General features: G+C 37.9%; 1 protein-coding gene and 1 long non-coding RNA gene across 2 annotated transcripts; one reads left to right on the top strand and one right to left on the bottom strand.

Annotated features, from left to right (window-relative positions):
- Window positions 1-1,395: 1,395 nt before the first annotated feature.
- LOC131681353 (uncharacterized) lies at window positions 1,396-2,388 on the top strand. The gene is made up of 3 exons (XR_009303902.1): window positions 1,396-1,918; window positions 1,979-2,048; window positions 2,126-2,388. It is a non-coding gene; the product is annotated as an uncharacterized LOC131681353 (long non-coding RNA).
- Window positions 2,389-19,772: 17,384 nt separating this feature from the next.
- Window positions 19,773-23,440, bottom strand: LOC131684015 (unextended protein). The gene has a single exon (XM_058966482.1). The coding sequence runs from the start codon at window positions 23,285-23,287 to the stop codon at window positions 20,339-20,341; it is 2,949 nt and encodes a 982-aa protein (XP_058822465.1). The 5' UTR covers window positions 23,288-23,440; the 3' UTR covers window positions 19,773-20,338.
- Window positions 23,441-27,755: the final 4,315 nt, after the last annotated feature.

Here is a 27,755-nt window from a genome sequence, read left to right as displayed (position 1 = left end):
TCCTTTCATGTTAATTTTTACTCATCCTTCATTTTCCGAGATCCTTCCTTAACGTTCAATTCCCGATCGATGGCATCCTACACAATCCTTCCTTTTCCTAGCTAGCTAGTGCCATTCTGCACAATAGCGGATGGTTCGTCTACCTGTAATGAAAAAGCCAACACACAACTTTACACCCAATAGGGAACGATTATAAAATTATACTCTCCTCCGTCAATGTTCACCCGTTAGATTTTCGTCACTTTCCCGCGAATCGAACTAGCTGTCGACCGATTTTTTTCTCAATTTCCCGATAAGGGAAATACGAACACGTCGCGCACGCGATTCTACCACAATTTTTTTCATGTCCGTTCTTTTGTTTCATTTTGACGTTTCGGTTGAAGGTGCTGTGGAAAGCGTATGTATGATAGACCGGTTGAGCTCGCGTGTCGGAATTCAGCGCGTAGTTGGATTCTGATGCGCGTAGTGTGCAAGGGGCGAGTGAATGATTTTGTTACTATCGTGTTTAATTTTTCTTGGAGAATTTTGTTGTCGGAGTAAGTCTGGCGTTTAAAAATTCTCTTAAGAAGCAAGTTTCGTTCCAAGCGTGCAGTAAGCTAAAATCGCAGAGATTTATTTTTGAGGCAGTGAATTGCCAGCTTGGACAGTATATATTTTGGAGGGAAAGTTGTGTCCTGTGATCTCGCAATATGCTGGGGTAAGGACAGCAATCTGAACCTACTAGTTATGGTTTTCACTTAGGTGAATTATTTCGTGAACATTGTTTTCGTTAATCGGTTCGTCCTGGTGTAGACGACAATGTTCCAGTTTATTTTCGTGCGCTTGTTCAAAGTTTGTCGACAACTTTGAATTTAAGCCATTTTAATGTTGTATGTTTTGAATGTGGGATAAGTGGGATGAATAAGTGAGGAGTATGAATGGATTTCACAGTCACCAACGATTGTCGGTCAGAACACTCTTCGCGTCTCTGTTTTTCTTGATTGGTTATTGAAGGCGTTACAGTATAGTTTTGTTAGGCATTGAGTTATATTCTGTGAAGCTACAAGTAAATTTTTGCTGGAGACTGGAGACGAAAGTCGATGAGAGTCAGTAGCAGACTTCATCCGTAATAGGCGAAGTGCTGTAAACAGAGAACGAGCCAATCCCTATTGGCGATGACCATATATGACCCCGAATGTTGAAAATAGTTTCCGAATATGACTTGTTTGACCTACGAAAATTTGATTGGTTATTGCAATGTCCATTTCAAGGCCAATCAAATTTTCGTACTTTTAGCAGGGAATGATGTAACGAGTACGTTAATTGTAAATAATTAAATGTATATAGATTTGTAAATATTAGTACGTATTCGTAAATTGTTATTTGTTCTAAATTGTTTATTAAGCATGGTATCCATATTATCAATTTAAACCATGGAGAAATGTTCGCAAAATCGAGTTGCTACGGTAGCGCGAGAGAGACTTCATCAAGAGACTTGCTATAATACGCACTTGATGAGTGCCCGTAGTTCTTCGCAATTGCCCATTACTAATTTGCTGGCCTAGCGATGCCGCCGGTGAGGGAAGGGATTGGGCTGCCGAAAGAGGCCATCGACCCTTGGTCAATTTCACGAATATTTGCACTGTTGGGAGAGCGTTTTGTTTCACTCTAATGTTTGGACAGGCAGCAGCCGTGCATGATAGACACCGTCCGCAGAAATGAGATGCGGTCATGAAACTGGGGAAGTTCGGGATGATCAATATGATATTAGAAATGTCTCTATTGTCCACTTCGTGGAAATTGCGTCAGATCCGCTGACGAAGATCTACAAATCGCGGTTATTCTGAGGATTCCCAGAGCCCAATAAACCACTTTGATCGTTTCAGTGGAAGAGGCAAGAGTGGTTCAATTTTGTTCGCGCCGTGATGTGTTTAGTGTGGTAAATTGACTCGACTTTAATTGTTTCACCAAATTGCTAATAAGTTTCCCTCCCCAATAGAAAAGCATTGCAAAGTATAGCAATAAGTAGCTTGGCGATTCTAGTGTGTGCGCTGCTAGAAAAATATAAGGTAAACCCGTAAATTTTGGTTACCCCCAAATGTGCGCGTGCTGATTTGTCCTCGTGCGACGGCAATTTACTTCACAGGTTCGTGGCAGCCGTCGAAAGTCCGACACATCACACCTCTTCGTTAGTGACCGCTCTTGACCCCACGATTCGGCTCAAGGTTGGTCCCGGCGGTACACGTGGCCGGAAGAAGGCGGCGTCCGTCAAATCGCGCCTTGGCAGGACCGTTCGAATACAGCAAGTACAACCTCAACAGCAATCTACGCTTTCCGGTGACGACCGAAAGTTTCGACGGAAGTACCCCGTCTGCGTAAGTTCCACGAACCGGCGGTGAAGACCATCGTCGTCAGCCCAGTCCGATCAAGGGTGATCGCACGTGGTGTCATCAGTAGCAACAGCAGCAGAAGGAATCGCCGTCTCCCGCCATCATGTCCACGTAAATCCTAGGTCGTGAGTAGAGTGAAATATATGTTGTGATTGTCCATGCGCATGGGGTCACATTAGACGGCCTTACCCTACCGTCAGATTTGCCAGCCGTGGCTCGCAGTGAACTTGCAAACTAAATAGCACCGCACGATATCAAACAATACCCACGCCGAGAGCACGCACAATGCTCTGTATATCGCCACACTAGAGGATAGGAAAACCGAGAGGGAAATGCGTCTAGCTAGGCTTGAATAGAGAAAACCGAAGAATGGGAATAAAATCGCAATTGTAAATAGCAATAAATGTTCTGATGAAGTGAAAAGTTCTGTTCTGTGTTAAATGAGGTTTCCCGTACGGTAGATGTAGTAATTGTGATTTGGTGAAGTCTTTGGGGTCTAGTTTATTTCGGTCGGTATTCTTTTCTCGTTTTTTTGTCTTTTGCTGGGGAGGTTGGCCCCGATACCAACCGGAACCACTCTCGAATCGAACGCTAGTTCGTCAATTGGTCAGATTGGACTCTGCCAGTGATGAAAAACCCCCGCGAACAGAATCTTTGCTTCGGAACTAGTTTGTATTGATCATTTCGGATATTTCTCGGGTTTATTATACGCGCGGCTCGGACGGTTGTGATCAGCTAGCTTGCTTCCTTCCTACATTGAGGAAAACCAGAACCTTCTCCTGAAGGGTCTCACGAGGCCGGGCAGCTCTAAACCAGGTGGGTGGTCTCTCAACTGAGAGTGGCGCATAAACCACCCACTTACTTACCTCGGAAGCTCGTTAGGCTGGCCAGTTACAATGCTAGTGCACTGAGTGCACGCTGCTCTGAAAATCTAGCGAAATCGTCTGAGCGCACCAGCGGCTGCTCGTTCAGTGGGCCATTTCCGCGACTTCCGGAGGGTAAATAATAATTGCGTTGTTGATACAAAATCATCCAGCACTTTTTTACAACTTTAAAATAAGGGCATAATTCAAGAAAATGTCGAATAATCGCAAGAAAAAACAGACAGGTCTGCGAGCAAATTATAGAAACCGGTTTTTGATAAGTTTACTTGTGATTTGAGACAAACAGTTTTTTAGTCTCTCATTTGCCTGCCATTTCCCACCAATTCGTCATTTCAGAAATTAAGTACCTTCTAAACTGCCGTTGAGATCGTATTGGTCCCATGTTCTATGAGATTCCCTCTATACATAAGACAATTATGCGTTGAACGGCAGTGAAAAGGTCAGTTGGAAATTCCATCTTGGAATATAATAAATACAAACAAATAAATAAATAAAGCGATTTTTAATGCAATCTGGCAATAGCAGCACGTTGTGAGATGAGTGAAGCTTCGCAGCAAAAGGGAGGCAAACTTAGGTTAAATACACTATTTGTTGATTTTAAATATTGTCGTATCCGCTTGTCTGTTAGCGGAAGGTGATATTGAAACTGGAGCTTGCGAAAGTCATCTTCATACAGTTCTATTATATACGGAAACCCATATCGAAAACGTTGAATTTTTAAGCAGAGCTGAGTGTTTAACCGTTAGGTAACGACATAGTACGCGAGTACCTTTCCATATTTCAATTAAAATTACAATGTGCTTTCCATAACTAGAACCTGCAACTTGGTGACATCATAGTACATCACTAGGCATAAATTTTAGTGAGATAAAATTGAAGATGTAGTAAATGGGCCTGAGGGGAACGTTTTGGTCGTTTCTACCGCATAGCAGACTGACAGGGTAATGGTCATTACTATTATAATTTTAAACTTATTCAAATATTTGTAGATGGTTTGGAATCAGGAAGTCATCTACTTTTTTAAACCTGCTATAAGGAATCGTAAGAGATCTTGTTTCCGGACAACCGGTCCTGGAGGTGTCCCAGCTTTGAAATACTATTGGTAAATTTCAAAGAATCCTAGCAATATGGATGTCAAAATTCGTGGGTTTGCCACAGAGATTGTTAACAATCGTCATGGGACTATCTGATAATTTGACCCGGAGCGGTCTTCACAACTTTATTTAGTTGCTTAATAATTCTGTCTGTCAGTGAGCGGAGCAGACAAATGACTTCAGCTGTAGACAAAAAACAGTATGAAAGCTGTGCGTTACCTAATGCCACTATGGACTAGCACTTAAAACGAGTGGAATTGAGTTACGCTTAGAATTAACTCGATGGCTAGTACATGAAAGAACTTGAATAAAACAAGTTTACGCCGTTGAGAATTAGTTGATTATAAACCCCAAAATTGGTCATATAAGAAAAAAATAAGCTGCCGCAAAACAAGAGATCAGCTACAATGCGATATACTGTTATACGGTCATGAAGACTTATTTCAAGAATCGGAATTTTTTTAAAGAATTTATTGCTTTATTATTTTGGAAATGCAACTAGATTGTCAACAATATGTTCGATTTAATAGGCATAATTACTCTACCACTCTGCATCTCTAACATTATTAACCCATCTTTTTCGTCTACAATTTGTAAACATAAAAAAATACCCACGGTTCGGCCAAGCTAATGCATTGAGCCGTGTCAAAGCCTGTGCACACCGAGCGTACTCATATGTATTTACCTTACAGAGTCAGAATAATCACAACAAGGCCGTCGATAAATCAATTTGGCATCCGTATTAAATATTATATATGAGTCAGTCCACGTCAAATTTTTTTGGCGATCTTTAGCTGAAAATTGTTCGCACTAAGTTTTGTTTTTGATGAATACGATTCTTTTTTTCAATTTATAAGTTTGTAAAATTTCGAATTTTATTGAATTGAACATTTTTTAATGTATGTATGTATGTATGTATGTTGGTAGCCACAGGGCCGCCGAGAGGGGGGGGGACCGGGGTGTTTCCCCCCGGGCCCGGAGTTTTGAAGGGGGCCCGGATTTTTAACAGAAACTAAAATTTTGACAAATACTATTTCGACAAAAATTTATTTGAGAATGCAATTGAAAATTCAATATCTTGTGCATGAGGTAACTAGAATAGCGAAAATTCTAAACTACTGCATATTTGATATCAACTATATTTATACCAACCCAATTCTCGCATCGAAACAAGATCAGACTCGAGTGGGCATAGCGGAATTTGTACATTGAATGTCATGTACGTAGTTCACCTGGGTTCGAATCCCAACACAGGAATAGAGATTTTTTATAGGAAAATTCTTAATCTGAACTAAGAAGCGAATGACCTTAAGATTAAAATGTCTATAATCGAAACAAAAATATGATCAGACTTGTAAGGGTTAAACAATTAAATGGTTTGATTAGAAGTCATGAGGTTGTCTTCAAATTTCGCCAATATGAAATCGATTTTTAGCATTGAAAATGCTTTACTCCACTATATGGGGCTGAGACTAGGTGTAAAACTAAAATCTAAAACTCGATCCGCGTCGCGAAAATGTGGCATAATTTTAAACGACTGCAGCGTTGTTAATTGTTGATGGAATTGCATCATTTACATACCAATCGATTCAGAGAAGTCCAACTTGAAAAATGATTGCAACTTTAAATTGGTATTTCAACTGTACACTATTGAAAAATTCGTATTATTGGAAATGCTTTGGAAAAATGTAAGAAGACATACCAAGTTTTCACTCACATTTTATTAATTGTTGAAAGATTTTCATGATTCGAACACCAATCGATTTAGAAAATTGGCAGTAAAAAATTGTTATCAAATTTATCTGTGTGTTTTATTAGCACACTATTGAAAAATCCGTAAATCCGCAGGGAAAACATATACAATTTTCACAAATGTGCGCAACTCTTTCCCTAACACAGACCTCATCTCGACACTCATAAACGTCTTACACATTTCATCGCATGACATAAAAGGAATGTTTCTGACCGAATTAATTCACTGCCATACCTACTCTACTGATGGAACAAGGTAGGTTATTGCTACTGCGGCTGGTAGGATCTCAGATACATCTTTCATTTGATACGAGCCGTGGAAGGGGAGCGTTTCTGTGTGCTGGAAGGATTTTGCTCGCATTTCCAAGCGACGATGGCGGAACAAATGGCGAATTGCTGGTTTATGCAGTGCGTTTAGTCGTATCGGCAAGTCTCAAATCGTTTCATAGGATTCTCGTCCTGTATCACAAAACAGTTATTGGAAAATCGTCCTTATTATGACGAATATATAATGGAAAAAGAATTGATGAAGAAAATTCCGTTTATTAATTTGTATTAAGTTTGTGCTTGTCGATTCTGTATCTTTACCAGTAAATTATAATATAAGCAAATATTATTCAAATTAATAATTTACAAACTAGAAGTCTTTTGCAAAATGAAAAAACGTGGCAACCATGCCACTAAGCGAAAGCCACCCCAAAAAGAATGATGAAAATATTTTTATTTGTCGTACAAAAGGATGGCCTTCTATCTGCACCAAAAAGTTGATTAAAGAGATCACCTTTTTTCAGTGCTTATTTGACAAAAAATGTTCGTGTGTGTACGTAGCAGAAGCGAATCGCCGGCAAGGTTCGAATCGTTTCAAAGGATTCTCGTCCCGTATCACAAAACATAGTTATCAGCAAACAGTCCTTATTAGGACGAATACATAATGGAAAAAGAATTCAATTAGAAAAATCCTTTCATTAATTTGTATTAATTGTGCGTTTGTTAATTCTGTTCAATTCCCTAGTAACAAATTAGGTTTTAAGGTTGTTTTATAGCCACTCATAAAACTTATATTGCACTTGTAGCGTGCTATAAAACTTCAATTGTTACTTGGGTTACCAGTGAATCATAACATAAACAAATATTCATACATTATACAAAAATCCCTTTTATTAGCTTGTCTTAAATCTGTGCTTGTTAATAATCAATTCTGTATCTTTATCAGTGAACAATAACAATAAAAGTAACAACAAGTAACAAGTAGTCGTGTCTTGTAGACAACCCTCTATTTTTTTTTTTTTGATTTATTGAATTTCCAATCTTCGAAAGCGTTGGATTAGTATCGAAAGTAATTATTGAAAAAAAACCCTGCTTAGGGTTGCCACACCGGTTTTTGGAGATGAATTTCGTGTCTTCGTTCAGGTAAATCCGAATTCGCCCGGAAGAATCCATTGGATTATTTTGCTATTTTGCGTTGCCCTTTTCTTTACCAGGAATCGTCCAGCCCTAATTGTTAAGGAGGGCCCCTATTGGTATTGACAAAAAATATTATAAAAGTGCCATTTGGGTTTACTTTACCCCACTGAACCTTCGGTTCAATGGATCATTGTTCCTCACAAAGATTCTCGAAAGAAACTGAAGTGTGATTTCACAACCCGTGTTTGTTTATTGAGGAGCAGAGCAAAGCTCGCTCGGGTTATCCTTCACAGCGAGAGTGGCTGGTGCTTTTAGATTCTTTGTGGGAAGGAAGGAGAGCGAAGTACTACACCCAACTACATAAATCGACAAAACTGTTAACAAATGCAAAAACATACAACTAAATGTGAACGGCACAGAAAGGTGGAGTGCTTTAGCAAAACATTACACTCTATGGTGAATGTGAAGAAAATAAGATATATTTCCTCCTAGTGCTACGAGCTGCATAAGAAATAAAACAGTGCATATTTAGTTGTTTTTAAGCGTTTTATACAATAAAAAGCAATGGAAGCGCTCCAAACTTCTGTCGAGTGATCACTTTAATTCGAAATTGTAATTGATACCCATGTGTCTCTTGAAGTCTATCCCCTGCACAGTAAAACTCTACTGATGAAAGTACTACTAGAGGCGGTAACCCTACCTCTATTTGAGAGCTCAATTGGTCAAATGAGTCATCAAAAACTCTTGATATACCTAAATAATTCGAAATAATCCAAAAATTTAAATTTAAAATTTAATATATTTTGTTTGCCGTTCATTGTTACATAATCCATAAAAAATCATATTCAGATACGAGATGATACCGAAACATTTTTGTCTAGGAGTCGTAGTCAAATGAAGTGGCTTTTTTCGAAGATTTTCTTGCAAGGAATGGAAAAAAGATAAATACGTTTTACAATTCTTTCAAATACGGCCTTTTATCAACATTTTCATTATAACAGCAAATTGCGTACACAACAAGCCCCTTTTATGAGGAATATAGTGTTAATAGTTTTGTTTTGAATTTTATATGTCATAGAGCATGAAGAGATGATCTCTCAGTTCACAATCTTGCAGCTGCCAATTATTCTAAGAAGCATACGTTCAACTAAATTACTAAATTGTGTTTGATTGATTTCGAAGAGAAAATTTAACTCTGCTACCAAACTAAATCAACTAGTTAGCAAGATTAGCTAACTAATGTAGCAAGTTAAATCCGCATACAAAATCTTTTCGTTTTGGAGGAGCGAGCGTGAGATTTTGAACGTCGCTTCCTGAACGTAACGATTTTATTTTTATTTTTGAACTATTTACTAGAAATCAGTTACAACATTCTTGTAAAATATTTTAAGGTGTGCTAACACACCAACACAAATAAAGAATAATTCATGTTTTTATACGATTATGAATGTTTTCGAAACCAGCATAGCGTAAAATCCAACCCCAACCCTTATTTGAAATTTGATCCATGTTTCTCATTTTTTTTATTTTTGCATGGATTTTTTTTATTTTGTTAAAATTTCATTTATCTATTTTTTCAAGTTGTTGTTTGTATTTGTATTTCTACAATTTTAAGATTCTGCCTTTTTTATCTATTTCCATTCTTTTATTTTAGCCATCTTTTTACGTTCCTTACATTTGCTTTTTTCTATTGCTATCACTATCACTTACTTTAATTTATAGTTTTTTCTCTGTTATTTCATTTTATTCACAATTTTTCGAGAAAATTCTGCTTTCTTTATTTCATTTTGCTTATTGTTTCATATTTTAATACCCTGCTTTTTTATTTGTTTCTTTTTTCATTCCATCCAATTTTTAGAATTTGTCTATTTACTACTTTTATTCTTATCATAGCCTTTTCTATTTCCGTTTTTTTCATATTTTTTTGCATTTCCATAAGCAATTTTACTTATTCAAATTCATTCCAATTTGTCTTATTTTTTAATTTTTTACCTTTCTCCTATTTTCTTCCTTATGTTTTTAACTTTTCGTTTTTCGTAGTTTTTTTTTCCAATTGATCGTTTAATATAATTTTATTTATTTCTTATACCTTTTTCTTAAGATTTTATTCGTTATTGTTATTTATTTATTGTTTCCATTTAACCTATTTTGAAAGTACTTTTTCTGTTGACCATTTTCTTGTACGTTTATATTGATTTTTTTTTATTTTCCTAAAAAACATTTGATCTTTTTTTTTGCACTATGCGCACTTTTCCTTGATTTTACATTTAGTTCGTTGTTTTAATTTATTTCAAATTTCATTTCTAGTGTTTTTCTATTCTTTAAATAATTTAATTCATTTTATTCATTTTCTTAGTGTTAATTTCTCCATTTTTTGTGTTTCTATAGTATACCATGTTGGCTTTTTCCTACTATCTTTGTTTTTCATTTTGTCTGTTTGCTCCGTTTTTATTCATTATCCAATTTTCTTTACTTTTTGTCTTTTTATCATTCCACTTTTCCAGTTTTTCAAAATTTTCCGGTTCGTTCATTTATTTTAATTTCTCTATGGTTATTTTATTCTTGTCTTTTATATACACTCCTGTAATTTTATGCATTCTTAACGTTCTATTTACTTTTTCTATTGCTTTAAATATGTCTTGTTTTAAATGTTAAATAAATTTTATTATTCTTGATTTATCGAGTTTTTCAGTTTTATGCATTTTTTATATTAATGTTTGTATTCTTTTTAGTAGTTTTTCTTTCATTTTTATTTATTCATAAATTTTTTTCCACTTTCTTATCGATTTTTCATTATTTTTAACATTTGTTCAATAATGTTCGAATATGTTTTTTTCTAGTTTCCTGTTTTCTTTTATCAAATTTTTATAGGTTTTATTTTGGTTTTTCTAGATTAAACATTTTTTGACAATTGACATTAATTTGTTTATTTGGTTGATTTTGTTGTTTTTAGCTCTTTTTTACATTCTTTTAATATTTAGTTTTCTTATTGTTTTTTTTTTATTTTATGTTTCTTTGCCGTTGATCGCCGTTTAGATATTTTTAATTTTTGTAATAACTACATTTTTAATCTTTCCATTTCCGTACTTTTATAAATACTATTGACAAAAATGACGCTTTTCAAAGTCACCTAAACTGTCGAAAAGGTATTTAAAAAAAACTCCCACAGTAATGAATTTCAAACATTAACTTTTTTGTACTGTACACAGTGGTGGGGGCCCGTACGTTGGGCCCCCTGGGCCCGTATTTTCTCTCTGCGGCCCTGGGTAGCCATGTATGTATGTATGTATGTTGGTAGCCACCATCCTAGCTCGAGTCTTGCTCTGTATGCGGCTCCACTTAACAGTACGCTCAAATTTCGTTACAATTCTGCACTCAGCATACCACTGTATGAAAGGGGGGTAGCGGACCCGTAGGCAATTACACATACTCAGTATCCGCTGGAATCAAAGAATCTTCTACTCAAAAAATATTCAATTTGTATAAAAAATATTAAATAATAAAAGTTGCCTTTTTGCATGAGCTCACCGAAATTGTTTTTGCAATGCATATTTGTTTTTGCTATGTAACTTATGTATTCTACAAATACTAGAAGCAATTTTTTTTTAAGTTGAACCAAAAACATTTTATTATTTTCTGAAATCATTTACAATTATATTGCGAAGATTAGGTACAAGATTCGGAATGGATCTCCATGTACCTCAGGAGATAATACAATTATAACAGGTCGCTGGTCGTTTAATGTAAAATTGGATTGTCTTCCGTTTATAACTGTAATATCTCGCATAGTATTTTGATATCCACTCCAGATTTTTTCACGAAAAAAAGATTAAACATGATTCTTAATAATTAAAATTGGCCCAACTTTAAAAAAAATCAATTTGTTTATAATAATTGCAGATTTCATAAGTTACTAGCTGTAACCCGGTGCGCTTCGCTACACCCATCAGGACTAAACAAAATAGTTTAAATATACCAAAAATAACAAATATTTTTGTTACAAAGAAGAAACTTATTGTAATTATCGTAGATAGACAATGTTCTTGGTTCGATCACCTGGAGCACAATTAAATAAATTGGTCTATTTTCCTGTACACAATCGTTTGAAATCCCTTGGTATCATTCGAATTCGAGGTAGCAGTACATCTGCTCCTTTATATTTTCTAGATACAATGGTCGCTTAAGTGATTTTTTTCAACCAAGTCACAGTTGTAGTGGGTCGATGTTGCGCGGTAACTAATATAATAGGCACACAAAGTTTCAATTGCAACACATGCGGTGCGCAGTGTTGCAAAACAACGTTTTCATGATCAAAATTCAATAACTACTGAACCATTGGTTTTGGAGAATGGATTTTTTCGAAAAAGTTTATAGATATAAATAGACGCATCTTTTGATATAATGAATTGAGTGATTAATCCCCCTAAAAGTGAGATAGAAGATTTATGTCCCCAAATAATTCAGCTAGAAGCTCGCGGTCTACAGTAAAGTTCTAGAAAATATTGTGAAAAACTTTACTGAGGATACTGAAGCTCTATATAGTAACAGTAGCGACATATGTAGGTTTGCTTGAGATAAACCCCTTAAAAACATTTTTTCTGATATAACTTTTTATGATTACTTTCTTTTTTGTTGTGAATTGACCTACGAAGGTGACGATAGGAATCATTCAATAAAAGAATGTACGTATAGTGGAAAGTTCTGTTTTCGAAACATATTTCCAATGATATGAAGACATAACGGAGTGTTGACGGACGTGGATAAAAATAATTCATAAAAAATGGCAGATTTAAAAAAAATATTTTGGCGATACAGAGAGTGTTAGTTGGGGGACCCGGGGCTATTAAGACAGTGGTAGTAATTCGGACCCCCTCGATTTCACAGAAAATAGCAAGACTTTCTGACTATCATACATATTCGTGGAACCGCTATTCTGAAACATTAATTTTGAGAGCTGAAGTTGATTATTTGCTCTTTGTAGAAAGGAGATACAACGTGTTTCGTTGTTTTGCCATTCTCAAAACAAAAATCATTATGATGGAAAACCCGTGATTAAAACAACAAATAAAAATGAAAAAAACAGTGAAAACAGAAATATTTTCGAGACGGTCACCACTTTTGAGCGATATGAACGTACGGGGCTATTCGGACCCCCTATTCCGTCAACAACCGTTTAGCGGCTTGCGGCTGCGTACACCATAGCACACGCCATAGCAAAGCAAATACATGGGCCGCCAAACGACATACTATGGCATACCAGATTAAGTTTTTGTAAAGCAATTTTTTTTTTTGCTTTTAAAGGAGTGTCTCTTGTAACTAATTCATAGGTAAACATAATTCCATTGTAAAAAAATTAAAGAAAAATGACGGTCTGAATTGCCCCGTAGGGAGGTCCGAATTACCCCTACATTGTAAAAGGATGGAAAAACGTAGAGGTTTGCAAAACGTTGCCTAGCGCTGCCATTGAGTGGTGCAAATAATCTTTTTATGGAACCAAAATGTAGCTGAGATTTTAAACTTACAATTAGGACTTTTGATCGGTAACCTTTTTCACATCTATCCACCTGAAAGGGCGATTTGCTTAAGTAGGTCCGAATAGCCCCTATATTCATTCACTGTCCATATAATCACTGCACAATTCAACAATAATTCTTCAAATATCATAGCAGAATACTGAAAATTGAGCCAGTGGCAGAGAATCTCTGGGGGTATCTCGTTGAAAACTTGCTTTGTAGTGTACATCATAAATCAAAATATATTGGACCAATCGTTTTCAAGGTTCGCACAGTTCCAGGGGCGGCGAAACACTTTACGCCCGAGTGGGTAGAAAGCATAGGGTGAGGGGTCCATTAGTAAGGATTTTTTCCCTTTTCGCAATGCACACGCTTACATTACATTCACATTAAATCACGTTCGTTTGCAAATGGAATTATGGTACATCGATGTTTTCAAATGTGTGTAGTGTGAGATACATGCGTTGCACATCTAAATTTTTTGAAATGGTTCAAAATTTCGAGTGGGTAATTACCCACTCGGTTATTTTCGAGTGGGTAATACTACCCATACTACCCACGCTTTCCGCCGGCCCTGCACAGTTCTTTTACATATCCCCAGGTATTGATCGAAGCTTCTATTTTTTCTTGATATTTGAATTTTTCTTTTTTCATGAAACTTATTTTTGTGAACAAAGGAAATAGGAATTATTGGGAAATATTGTTTAAATGTTGCATTATTGACTGAAAAGACTAACACTCTCGGTATCGTAAATTTTTTTTGGAGCGATATTTTTTTCAACAATAATCTTACCCCCTTAAGCAAGAACTGATTTCATCAGTAGGTGTCGACTAACGGATAAAATTTGACGAAGATCTGGGACCACGCCACCAAATATTCGATTAGTTCCTTTTACGGTCCTCGTGAATTCGTCCTGTATAAGTGTTGCATTCTTTCAGCATTTTGTTTACATCCGAATTTTGATTGATATTGTAAGTAACGTTTTCCGCAAGCGCAAGATTTAGTGGCTGTTTTAGGGCAGAGCTGTTCGTCCATAATCCAGCGATGTTGATTTAACTTCAGATGAAGCGATCGCAATTGCAATTTTCAACTTAATTTTCAATTTTCGATAAATTCATGCAATTCATCAGTATTATATTGTCATTCGCGTAATAGATCTATATCAAATAAATTCTTGCCATTCCATTTATGTGCTGGCAACAAAATTTTAGATTTTTGAAGTAGTTGATAGATATTGCATCAGAAACCCTCCCTTTCCTTCAGATTCCGAAATCAACAATCATGTCCATCTTCTTGGTGGAAGAAATACTTATGCCAGATCATATATAATATATATAGCTAAAAAAGTTCTTCAGTACACCCCCCCTCTCCCTTTCCTCGACTCACCCTCCCCGTCGTGCACAAAAACCACACCATGACCATCTCCTTAGTGGAAGAAATACTTATGTCAAAATTTTATTCATCGCTAATAATCACATTGAATGAATAGATGAGGTTTACTTCAGAACTCTCTTCTCCCACCCCCTTTCGTGGTCCACTCCTATCAACCATTGGCTCAGTGGGAGAAATACATATGTCAAATACTAATAAATTTGGAGATATGAATAATTCTTTGCCTAAAAACACCCCCCCCCCCCCTTAAACTCAGTGTACCCCCCCCCCCCCTTCCCAAAAAAAAACCATGCCATGAACATCTTCTTTGGGGAAAGAATACGTATGCCAAATTTCATCAAGATCGAACTTGTAGTTTAGAAGTAGTTAGCGGACATACATACAAACATACATTGATTTTTATATATATAGATTTTTATATATATATATATATATATATATATATATATATATATATATATATATATATATATATATATATATATATATATATATATATATATATATATATATATATATATATATATATATATATATATATATATATATATATATATATATATATATATATATATATATATATATATATATATATATATATATATATATATATATAGATATAACAAAAAATATGTTTTGCCTTTCTCAATAGAAAGGTATTGCAATTGCTCTGAAAACCGACTTTTTAACGGAGGCCGGAGGGCCGAGTGACATATACCATTCGATTCAGCTCGTCGAGTTCGGCAAATGTCTGTGCGTGTGTATGTATGTGTGTATGTATGTATGTGTATGTATGTGCGTCTGTGTGTGTATGTGACCAAAAATGTCACTCATTTTTCACAGAGATGGCTGAACCGATTTTGACAAACTTAGTCTCAAATGAAAGGTGCAACGTTCCCATAGGCTGCTATTGAATTTCTAATGGATCCAACTTCCGGTTCCGGAATTACAGGGTGATGAGTACGAACACGCAGAGAATGTACGATTTTAATAAATTCTGCAATGAATGTATAGTGGTGAAATTTTTTCCAAAATATTACTACAACTGCTTCGATTTGTAGTATTAGGTCACTAACATCCATTCAAAGTCTATTTGGCCACATTGGCCACCATCATCGGTTCCGGAAGCCCCGGCGGAAGAATCTAAATTCAGAATAACAGTCACATCGGTTTCTCGGAGATGGCAAGACCGATTCAACTAATTCAACTGGTCTCAAATGAAAGGTATTGCGTCCCCGTAAATGGCTATTTAATTTCATCCCGATCCGACTTCCGGTTCCGGAGTTACAGGTTGTAGCGTGCGATCACATAGCAAATTGCGATTCAAACCGATACTCCGATGAAAGCAAAAAAGGTAAAAATTTCGCTAAAATCTCTCAAACAACTTCAATTTGCTGTTCTAGGTCACCGACGAGCAACCAAACGTTCGTTGACTACGGGAAAAGCGGCCATCTTTCAAAATTGACGAACTCACATCAGTTTCCCGGAAATGGTTGGGCCGATTTTCACAAACTTAGTCCCAAATGATAGCTTTAATATTCCAACAGATGTCTATAAAATTTCGTACGGATCGCTTATATGGGTCCGGAAATATAGACTAAATCGTATGAAATTCCCATATAAGTCGGAACTCAATTTTTTTGTTCTAAGTCCCCCCATGAAATTTCAGGAATCGAATTCGTATTTTTGATGCCAAACATCTTTAAAATGCATGAAACGTCGAGATTTTATGTTATCTCGAAAAAAGTTTTTTTTATAAAAATCGACTTTTTGGGAGTGCCGATTTCGCACCTTTTTTCAGTTCAATATTACTGTGGCTGTTTTTTCTTTTTCAAAATTTTAGGACTCGAATAATGATTTATTTTCCTGTATATAGTTGTCATGTGATGTATAATAATAAAATGTAATATATGCATTTAAAAGCTTTTAATGAATATAAACAACGCACACATTCTCGTGATTCATGATTGAGAAAGGCATAATTGCACCGCTAGGTGGATTAAAATAGGTTTTTTTGTTTTTTTTTGGTAAGCTCATGCAAAAACAACTTTTTGTAAATAATATTTTTTTCCATGCATCGAAAAGTATCGAGTTATCAGTGATTGAAAACTGTTCGGTTTTATAAACTTCAAAAGTTAAAAATCTAATAACTTGAAAAAATATCATATTCAGCCAAAACAAAAAATATGTGTCAATTATTTTTAGGTAAAGAATGCAAGAAAAAAATTTGGAAGTAATTCAAATTTTGGTTGTAAATCTAACGGGGGATGACCCATATAACCATGGTTGTAAGAAGTTGTAATTATGAGATGGATCGAATAATGTTATTCTCCCTTGTATAAAATGTGTTGAAGGGAATAAGTGCGTTCAACCGAATATTTGAGCCAATATTTTCCAGTCGCATTTATAAAAAATATTAACACCAGGTCGAAATTTCTCCCTGATTTGAATACAAATTCCCTGAAAAATCCAGGTTTTTGCAGGTCAAATATAATTCCCTGAATTTCCCTGATTTTCCAGGTTTTTTCCAGGAATCACCACCCTGTATTATGAGTTCTTCCTAATCTCAATTAATTCTCAGAAATTGAGCCTTCATATTTTCGGTTTCTCGCATGTACCAGCTATCGAGTTTCTGCAGCAAAGCTGTTCGTTTCGCATTCAGCGTAAGTTAACAATGCTTGCACGCTTCTCTCTTTAGCGAACCGATAAAAAATTATGTTCTCTCCACTCACCGGTTAAGTAGGGTAATGAGCCTACTTTTGCCATATTTCTATTATCATCCTACCCATTTGAAGTCTGTGGTTGGAGCGGCGTCTGCCATCTTTGTTCAACGCATTGAGTCAAATAGTAGGGCAACATTAGGCGCACTCGATTCTAGTTATCGTTGCGCTCAATTACATAATCTGTTGATGCTAATTTGTACGAAATTTCCATCAATTGTAGACCGAGTAATTTCAGCATTTCTGAACTAAATAAGCTGGTGGTCATTTTCAATGTAAAATCGTGTGCTGAATCCGAAAATGAAGTCCATAAAATTCACAGTAGAACAGTTTTCGAGGTACAGTACAAAAATGAATTTTACCTATAAAATTAAAAATGCCTTCAGTAAAATCCATATATCTTCGGTTGTGGTGCATCGACTTGAAATTTTATTATGTTTAATTAAAGGTAATTGAATGCACTTTTGATCGTTAGAACATTTTGTTTTAGTGCGACTACTGGTTCTGGCGTTATTTACGAATCTATTGAACTTATTAGTTTAAATCGGATGGAAATTGTGAAAGTTATTCAATTTTTGTGGAATGAAGATTTTTGAGTTTTCTTGGTCAACTTGTTGGGAATCGAACCCAGGTGAACTGCGTGATTTACCAACTACGCTATGCCCGCCCCACACATTTTGTTTATGAAAATAAACCAATGGCATATCTTCAATTACTATTTGAATTGCTTCAAAATTTGATGAAAATCATAAAACGCGACCAAATAAAACGTTAATTACCTTACCTCAGCGGCCCTAAAATCGTCCTCTTTCTTTTCGAATAGTTTTTTTTAATAAACGGTGGAGAAATAATGTCACGTATGTTTGTCTGTGATTTCAAATATTCCCTCTCCTAGGTTGACGGGTTTGACGGTATTGCAAACATCTTCATGCATATTTGAGCAGACACCTGCTTTAGGATGATTATTGCATTGCGCCTCGATAGTGGTGCATCGAGGAGACCGAGAGGGCTTATGGGCCTTTTTTATGTTTTATGTTTTTTCATACTCTGCACCAGCCCAAACTAACAGTCAACTAAGAGCCTGTGCACACTGGCGTGGCCGATTGGCGGGTCGCCGTGGATTGACTTTTTCTGTGGGCTGTGTTTGCAGACATTGTACAACAGCTTAACGGCAGTCTTTGTGTGCACGGCTCGCAGTGGAAGTCATTGTGTGTCGATTTATCGGTCGACCTCGGCAACGTGCACAGGCGCATTAGAAAAAATAACAGTAGAACCCTATTAGTTGTGTTGTAATAATTGTAGTTTTTGGTACTAGTGTACAATTGTGTGCTATCTGTGTATGTGGACGTGTGAGTATTTGTGACATGTGGACCAGGGAATGGATGCAGAACTGGCTTATATGATGGAACAGTGGGTGATCCTTCTTGGGATTCGTTGGTCACTTTTTACTGGTGTTCAATTCGTGCATTCGATTCATTCGGATTGGATAAATGAAGGTACGATTGATTTACCGATGCACGTCAATCATCCATTCCCGTCCAGCATAGCATGAGAAACTTCTAACGGAGTTAATTGTCGTTAATGGTAAATATATATCATTTTCTGGCATTTGGACGATTCCAAGTAGTTTTATTGCATGGTACATGTGTGTGGTTCAATTAATATTCAATAACAGTACTAACTCTACTCTTTATTTTATTTTATTTATTTTCGATCTCATGCGTCATATTTCTCTGATGACTTCTCCGAGATAATTTAACATAAAAGGGCAACATTGCTGTCAACAATGACTATTCGCCGCCATCAGACGTCGCCAGGTTTTAGAAAAATTGAGATGTTCTTTCATACTCAATTGAATCAGATAAGTAGGAACGAACAACAAACTGTAAGTAGCATATTACATATGTCTTATTTTAACATCATGCATATTTGTATTGACATATTATTTATAGGTAACACACATATCTCAACATGCAACACTTCCCATACACACGTAAACATTCACACACGCAAATATACAAATGCTCGACAGGTGACTGGGCCAAGTGCATTCACTCGTAGGATCTATCCAGCCCCCTGTCAAGGACGACGTCTCTGTACAGCCATGAAAATCAAAACATAAATTTTGAATCGAATGTTTAAAAGCTGTAATTAGTTACTAAATGTTGATATTCTGAATAAGATGGTATTATATCATCCCACAAGATGCAAAACGTCGTGTGGAATGCTTGAATATCGTGTATAGTGCCGAACATAATTCTTTGTTTGGGGCTTTATAGCTATAACGGCCCATATATGTTGGTCGCTGTCAAACTTCATATGGTGGTATAGGGTTGCCAGGGAGCTGGATCTATCATTTCGATGATCGCCTCGATTCTACGAAACCAGTGCACAATTAGGCTGACATAAGCTAGTCTCGTCTGGTGAATGCGCGTAACCTGGAAGCCCCAGACACGACAGGACGAGACGGACAGATGACGGACTGGACTCGACGGGGCCTAGTTCAGAGTTTTAGGCATTCTTCAATGCACGGCTAGCGACCTCAAAAAAAAATGTATGTCTGTGATTTCAAATATTAATCCGCTTCAACATTTCCTAGAAATTTGTGGAAATTCATAATAGTAAATTTAAACGCAATCCAAATAAGTTTCAAACAAACATTTTATTCTTCTGCTAAATTCGTATCATACAACAGTTTCATTTTGGTTTTGTGGTTGTGAAATGCAGGGACGTTTTGTGTGCCACATTGAACCTAAGTACGTGTTTCAACTACAAATTTGTTCATAATGCAACACTTGTTTTTAATTCAATCTCTAAAGGAACTTATTTCGTGTATAATAAGTACTAACCTATGGGTGATTACGAGTCTCAAATAAATTCTCTGGGTAGAAAGTGATATTAATTAGCTTTATTCGATGCATTTTTTTTTGAAAGAGAGGGACATTTGAATGCGTTTAGAACGAACACACCGCCCAGGCCACCTTTTATATTTTGTAGATGGCGACTCTTAGGAAAGGGACAAAGATTTCACTTACATCCTACAGTCATTTGTGTGAGTTAAATTTTCCTTGATATAATAAAATCTTTTGGAAGTTCTTTTACGTAATAGCTTTGATTTGATTTGTTCTTCACTAGTAATAATAGTTTTCTTTGACTACAACCAGGACTACAAACATTACTTTTAACTTATGCTGCAAAACAGTAAGATATTAAGATTTCGAACGGGTCAATAGCGGTTGTTCCGATTCATCCAGGGTGCGCTGGGAGGTAACAGCTAAGCTATTGCTGCGCGTGTTCAGTACGCTCAGGCTCAGCGGCGTAGCATTCATAATTGGTCCATTATTCTGATCGGGTGTCGCACGCTCGGAGATCATTGTCGTCGGTGAGGGAGCGTTGCTCGTCGGTTTACTAGCCTTCGGTGTCTGCAGGTTGGTCGTATCGGCGCCTACACTTCGATCGTCCTCGTCAAGAGAGTGCAGTAACTTTTCCACCTCGTCGTCTATCGGTTCCATTGAATGCTCTCCCATGCGTTGTGAGCGCTCCATAAGCGTGGCTCGTTTGGCCGCTAAGTACAAGTTGCGCTTAATTTGAATGTAGACCACTTCGGTGACCGCTTTCACCGTGTAGTCTGGCAGGAACGTGTGACGCAACAAAGCGTCCATATTCAGAGACTGCAGCGAGCCCATAATTTGCTGGGAGGAATCCACCGGGATATCGACACCCACATTTGGCATCAGCGCTTGCGTTCCAAAATAAGTAAATGAACCGCTTTCGAAAACCAAATTCTCTCTACCAACCGTCACCTCGACCCGCCCCTCCAGGATAAGCACGAAAAAGTCAGATGGTTTGCCGCGAGAGATGATATACATGCTAGGATCGTTTTTGTCCTTACCTTTCAGCTTCACATGGTGCACAATGTCCTGATTGAGCAGTCGCCGAAGGATCGTTTCTGATACCATGTCTGACTTGAATGCGTCTACCGAAGTGCTCAGGTACTGGAATGTGGCCAATGTGAGCTGCGGTGAAATACGTAAACGTTGAGAGGTACCGTCGCGACCCTGCGAAAAAACGGCAAAGTCCTGGCATTTGGTGCGATCGCGACGCACCTTCCTACGGTTGTCCGTAAAAACGTCAGTTTCATCCATAATTTCCGCTTGAATTAGCTCCTCGATGACGTCCTCCAGCGTAACTAGTCCGATTGTTTCGTAGAAAGGATCGCCTTCCCCTTCGTTGTTTACACGATTTATAAATGCCATATGACCTTTGTGACCCTCCTTAAATTGCTTAAACATCACATCTAAAGTAACATCTTCGAACACGAAATGGCACGGGTTTTGATAGAACTCACAGAGCGTCTTCAGCTGCGTATTATCGTCCGGATCCACGAACGCTAGATCTTTTATGTAGAGCAATGTAACAATATTCGTTCGTTCGTTCTCGTAAACCGGAATACGAGAGAAACCTGACTTCATAATTTCGGTTATAGTTTCAAAATCTAGCACAGCGTCCAACGACAGCATAAACGCATCCTCGATGCGTGTCATCACAGCCGCTACGGTTTTCTTGCGTAGCTCAAGCACACCTGATATGACGTTGACTTCATCCTTGTCTAGGTCGTTGATATCGTTGGTCACTTTGACCAGCTCCTTTAGGCGCTCGCGATTATAAAAGTTGCCGATTTCCTCGCCCAGTATATAATCCAATACCTTTGATGTGGGATAAGCGAGGGGTGATGTTATCACCATAACAGTTTTCGTGATTAATATCGTTTTTGCGCCAACAGCAAGCCCGTGACGTGAGCAAATAGCCTGCGGTGTTATCTCACCAAAAATCACGATGGCAATTGTGGAGCAGATGACCGCCACCAGACCGGAAGTTAGACTGTCGAGCAAAATAGTGAATGTGGAGTTTACCAGGACGTTACCCAGTAGAATACTGCAAAGTAAAAAGTTGCCATGGTCTCTAACCGGTTGAATGGCTCTAGCGTACCGTTTTTCTTCTTCCGTCCCAGTGTTGCACAAAATCTTCAAGTCCGTTCGATCTAGCGACATCAATCCCAGATTCAGACCGGAGAATAGAGCCGAAAACGCCAAACAAGCAATGATAATAAACAACGAGACCCAGAGTGGTAGAAAAGGTTCGTAACTTGTCATACGCATCCACGGGTACGACCCCTGATGAATAAACGGATCGACCTGCTGAGCCGACTGTTCCGAGTTTGCTAGGTTCCCATACTTTGCGCATATGTAGAAATACTTTCCTTTACTGGTCATCGGGAGTTCAACGCGCACTTTCGCACTGTACTCACTGACGGAACCTTTCTCAACCTGGAACATGTTTGTCACCGGAACCAAGCAAGAAGCTCCCAAGACATTATGTGTCTGTGTAAACACTATCACGGTGTCCTCGCTTAATCCCATGCCGAACAGACGTAACGTCACGGACGAATGACTCAACACCGATGGGACTGCTTCTTCGTCCACCGTCGGTTCCTTATCAGCATGTTCGACGCGAAGGCCAAATATCACTAGATTTCTGCCGAATACCGGTTCACTCCTTCCAGCCTCGACCTTCCCCTCATCCGCAACGGAATTAATACTGCGCTGTACACGTCTATCATTTCCACCGCCTTCGCTTCTCAACTCCGCGGAGAACGGCAAATAAAACAAATCACTGCCCTTCTCTTCATTCGCACTCAGCCAAGCACACATACCAACTATCGGCTGATGGTTAATATAACTATCGCCGTTGAGAAATTCATCACTTAGTGCGGACCATTTCTGCTGACGATTATAAAAATTCACCGACACCAGTAGATGCGTATCGTTTCGATCCACGATACGAGCCGTTCCATCGTATGCTACTTCTGTTGTTTGCTTCCAGCATTCTTCCTCACGCGACACCGCCTTTATCAACAACTCGTCACTTGATTTAATTCGGGTCAAACTACTGTCGGTCACTAGTAGTAAATGTTTATGCAGGATTTCTTCAGAAGGGGTGTAATTAGCATCGTTCAAAGAACTTTTTTCACCGTCTCTAATGCTGAGTATTCGGGTGCCGTTCGCGGGGTCGAAAATTTGCACTAAAACTACTAATACTACCGCTAGTGTGATCGAGCAAGTACTTTTTCGAAGCGAAACTTTTCTAGCTCTCGGCATATTTATTTTCACCAAACAGTTTATGCTACTCGAGTCTATCGCCGATTATTTCGATCTAAATTTAGTGCTCGCTTTCGATAGGTGATTCACTTTTTTGTTGTGACTTCGATCTGATGGCACGAAGAGTGCGAAGAGGACTAAGGGCATCCTCGACCAAGTTTACAGTTTGATGTGTATTTATATTGTCGCGCCGCTGAGCTGTCAAGATAGTGTCATATCGCACGTTTTCGAACAGTTTGCATTTAGCAACTGTTATATCAAGCGACAATTTGCGTCGCGCTACAAAATGTAACGATGCAACTCAGAGGTGTTTCACACATATACACTGAGAAGAAAGACGTGGTAGTGCTAACTACATAGTCATGGTAGAAACCACGTTTTCAATAAATAGTAAAATGTACCATAAATTATTACGAAACTACTAGATAATGGTTGAAAAAACTACATGATTCGAAGAAACCCGTATGGTACTTTTTACTGTTTTGTATATTTGATTTTACCTTGATCCCATGTGTGGTAGTGTGGGAAATGAAATGAGTAGGCTTTGCGAGATAGGGAATATAGAAGGCAGAAATAAAGTAAGGACTGACGTGTACGGACGTATTTCCTTTCACTCAAATCCGAAGCACCACATCTGGCGACGAGGCTAGGATTATTTCTTTCCATCGGGTTAAAATGATACGTTTAAGTATATAAACTTTTCTTAACAAGATAATCCAGTCACTTCCGGATCGGAAGGACGTTTATTAAAAAGCTCATAAGCAAGGCGACAGCCGCTGCGACCGACAGAAAGAAGGTTATAACCGCTGTTATCAGCAGAAATAAGGCGATAGCCGCTGTCCCGGAACAGGAAATAGGCGTAAAGCCGCTGTCCCGAAACAGGAAATAGGCTTAAAGCCGCTACCATTAGGTAGAAACCAGGCAACAGCCGCTGTTAAAAGCAGAAAATAGGTAAAAAAGATACCATAGCAACGAAAATTATTTTAAAGTATAAATAAAAAAAAATGCAGAAAATGCAGAAAAAATTATGGAAGGTTGGAACATAGCTTCATTTAAATTTAACCATCTACCAGAAACGGAAATCCGCAAGGAATGGTTAAGATGGAAGCGAAATTTCGATGTTGTGGCCGCTGCAAGTGACGAGAAGAACAGTATAAAACTGAAGAACATGCTATTAGCGAAAGGAAGGTTGGAGCTACAGGATCTGTTTTACTCTTTAGATGGTGCCGACGTGGTGGAAGATCGAGAGAATGAAATCGATCCATATAAAATAGCGGTCGAAAAGCTGAACGAGTATTTTTCTCCCAAGCAGCATGATTCTTTCGAGCGAAGCGAATTTTGTAAATTAATGCCGTTAACTTCCCAAGATGGAACACGTGAGCCATTAGCGAAATTTTTAATGCGGTGCACCGAACAGGCCAAGAAATGCGAATTTGGAAAAACCGAGGCCGAGAGTCGCGAGTTAAGGATCATTGATAAAATTGTGTTCTACGCACCGATGGAGTTAAAGGAAAAACTGCTACAAGAAGAAGAACTAACATTGACAAAAATCACGAAGATGGTAAACTCGTTTGAATCGATCAAACATCAAGCTCAACTAATTATGATCACAGGGAACGAGACAGCTACCAAAGCAATGATATCGGACTCAACCCACGTGAATCGAATTCAAGGAAACACGAAACACCTTACTGGAACATGTTACAGATGCGGACAGAAAAATCACTATGGCAATGATCAACAGTGCCCAGCTCAAGGAAGGAAGTGTGAGAAGTGCAATAAAATTGGTCACTTTTCGAAGGTTTGTCGCTCTGTTTTAAAACGAAAACAACATGGAAACACAAGCTTCGTTCCACCATTAAAGAGAGGAAGATTCGAAAATGTGAGGACAATAGATGTAACTGAGCACAACGAAGAACAACCCAGTTTCATCTATAACATTGGAGACGGCGATGAATTTTTATGGGTGAAAATAGGCGGTGTGCTTGTTCAAGTGTTGATTGATTCTGGTAGCAGCAAAAATATTATCGACGATACTACATGGGAATATATGCAGAAGCAAGGAGTGAAAACGTGGTCACCAGGTCATATGCCTAATACGACTCTGCGTGGGTACGGATGGAATGCTTGACTGTCTCAAAGGTGTTTGTATCAATGGTGAACGTGGAAGGTGCTACTAGAAATTGTGAGTTAGCTGCCACATTTTTTGTAGTCGTTGGTGGATCACAAACTTTACTCGGAAAGGAGACCGCGAAACAGCTGGGTGTACTCACAATTGGACTTTCTAGCTCATATACGACGATTAACGTGTTGGGTCCAATTGAAAAACGACCATTTCCAAAGATGAAAAATGTACAGCTTCGACTTCCGGTAGATACCAGCGTTGTTCCAGTAGCACAACGTGTAAGAAGGCCGCCGATTGCATTACTGACCAGAATAGAAGACAAGCTGTTTCAGCTGGTAGCTACGGGCATTATAGAACCAGTTACCGGAGCAGTTCCTTGGGTCTCACCATTAGTTACAATTGTCAAGGATAATGGAGATTTGCGCCTTTGTGTCGACATGCGTCGCGCCAACCAAGCTATCCAAAGAGAACATCACATGATGCCAACGTTCGAAGATTTCTTGCCCCGTCTAACTTCGTCCAGATTTTTTAGCCGTTTAGATATAAAAGATGCCTTCCATCAGGTAAAAGGATTCAATTATTATAAATAGTAAATAATGTTTGCAACATTGGATTCATTTTACAAATTATTTTTGTTAAATAGATTGAATTAGACGAATCTTCAAGATATATAACAACTTTCATAACCCATAAAGGATTATTCAGGTATAAAAAACTGATGTTCGGAGTATCATGTGCGCCAGAAATGTTTCAGCGGATCATGGAACAAATTTTAGCTGAATGTGAAAATGTCATAAATTTTATAGATGACATTATGATTTTTGGTGCTGATGAAGAAGAACATGATAAGGCGTTACAAAAAGTCTTGTCAGTTTTAAAAAGCCGGGATATTTTGTTGAATCATGAAAAGTGTATATACAAGGTCAAGGAGATTGAATTTCTCGGTCACTTAATGTCACATCAAGGTATTCGCCCAGCTACAAACAAAATTTCCTCACTACAAAAGTTCCGTGAACCAAAAACTTCGGAGGAAGTTAGAAGTTTTTTAGGATTGGTAACTTATGTCGGACGATTTCTTCCCGATCTTGCTACTAAGACTGCCCCACTACGACAACTGACTTGTAACGACAGTAAATTCGAATGGAATTGTGAACACCAACGTTGTTTTGAGGATTTGAAGCTTATGATCTCGGATGTGAAAACTCTTTCATTTTTTGACAATTCATTACGTACCAGAGTAATAGCCGATACTTCCCCGGTTGCGTTAGGAGCAGTTTTGGTTCAATTTCCAAACGAACATGACGATGAATACCATATTATTTGCTATGCCAGCAAAAGCCTAACGAACACTGAAAAACGCTACTGTCAAACTGAAAAGGAGGCATTAGCATAGGTTTGGTCAGTTAAGAAGTTTGCTGTATATCTAATCGGAAGAACATTCGAACTGGAAACTGACCACAAGCCACTAGAAATTATTTTTGCTCCAACATCCACTCCCTGCGCTCGGATAGAAAGATGGGTTTTGAGACTGCAATCTTTCAAGTTCACAGTGAAATACCGAAAAGGATCAGGAAATGTAGCTGACTCCCTATCACGTTTGGTACCTCCGGAAAATTGTGAAGATTTCGAAAAAGATAATCATTTTCTTGTATTGGCAATTCAAGAGTCGGTTGCTGTAGACGTGGAAGAAATCGAAAATGCAGCACGCAATGATCAAGAGATATTAGCAGTGAAAGAAAGTCTCAAATCTGGAATTTGGAACAGCGATACAGTAAAACCTTTTGAACCCTTCAAAAATGAGCTCAGATTTGTAGGAGAAACGATGGTGAGAGGTAATAAATTGGTAGTTCCGAAGTCTCTACGAAATAGGATAATACAACTAGCACATGAGGGACATCCGGGAGAGTCTCTCATGAAAAAACGGTTGAGGGATCGCGCATGGTGGCCACTGATGGATCGAGAAGCGAAGGAATTTGTAGTTAAATGTGAAGGATGCCAACTGGTCGGACTGCCTAGCAAGCCGGTTCCAATGAGTCGTCGTGAATTGCCATTGAAAGCGTGGGTCGACGTGGCGATAGATTTTATGGGTCCACTTCCGTCAGGAGAATATTTGTTGGTAATAATCGATTATTTCAGCAGGTACAAAGAGGTAGAAATCATGACACGAATAACATCTCGAGAAACGGTGGATAGACTAAATAAAATATTCACCAGACTCGGATATCCCAGAACAATAACGTTGGACAATGCGAAGCAGTTCATAGGAAGAGAATTTGAAGAATATTGTAAAGTACATGGAGTAAGCCTAAATCATTCTGCTCCTTACTAACCACAGGAAAATGG

Source organism: Topomyia yanbarensis, chromosome 2 (assembly GCF_030247195.1).
Source record: "Topomyia yanbarensis strain Yona2022 chromosome 2, ASM3024719v1, whole genome shotgun sequence".
NCBI classification, from domain to species: domain Eukaryota; kingdom Metazoa; phylum Arthropoda; class Insecta; order Diptera; family Culicidae; genus Topomyia; species Topomyia yanbarensis.
The sequence above is the reverse complement of the archived record's forward strand: the minus strand, read 5'-3'. Positions and strand labels throughout refer to the sequence as shown.

What these genes read in the sequence shown, in the direction of transcription:
- LOC131684015 (XM_058966482.1), bottom strand. Translation starts at nt 23,287, where the DNA reads ATGCCGAGAGCTAGAAAAGTTTCGCTTCGAAAAAGTACTTGCTCGATC.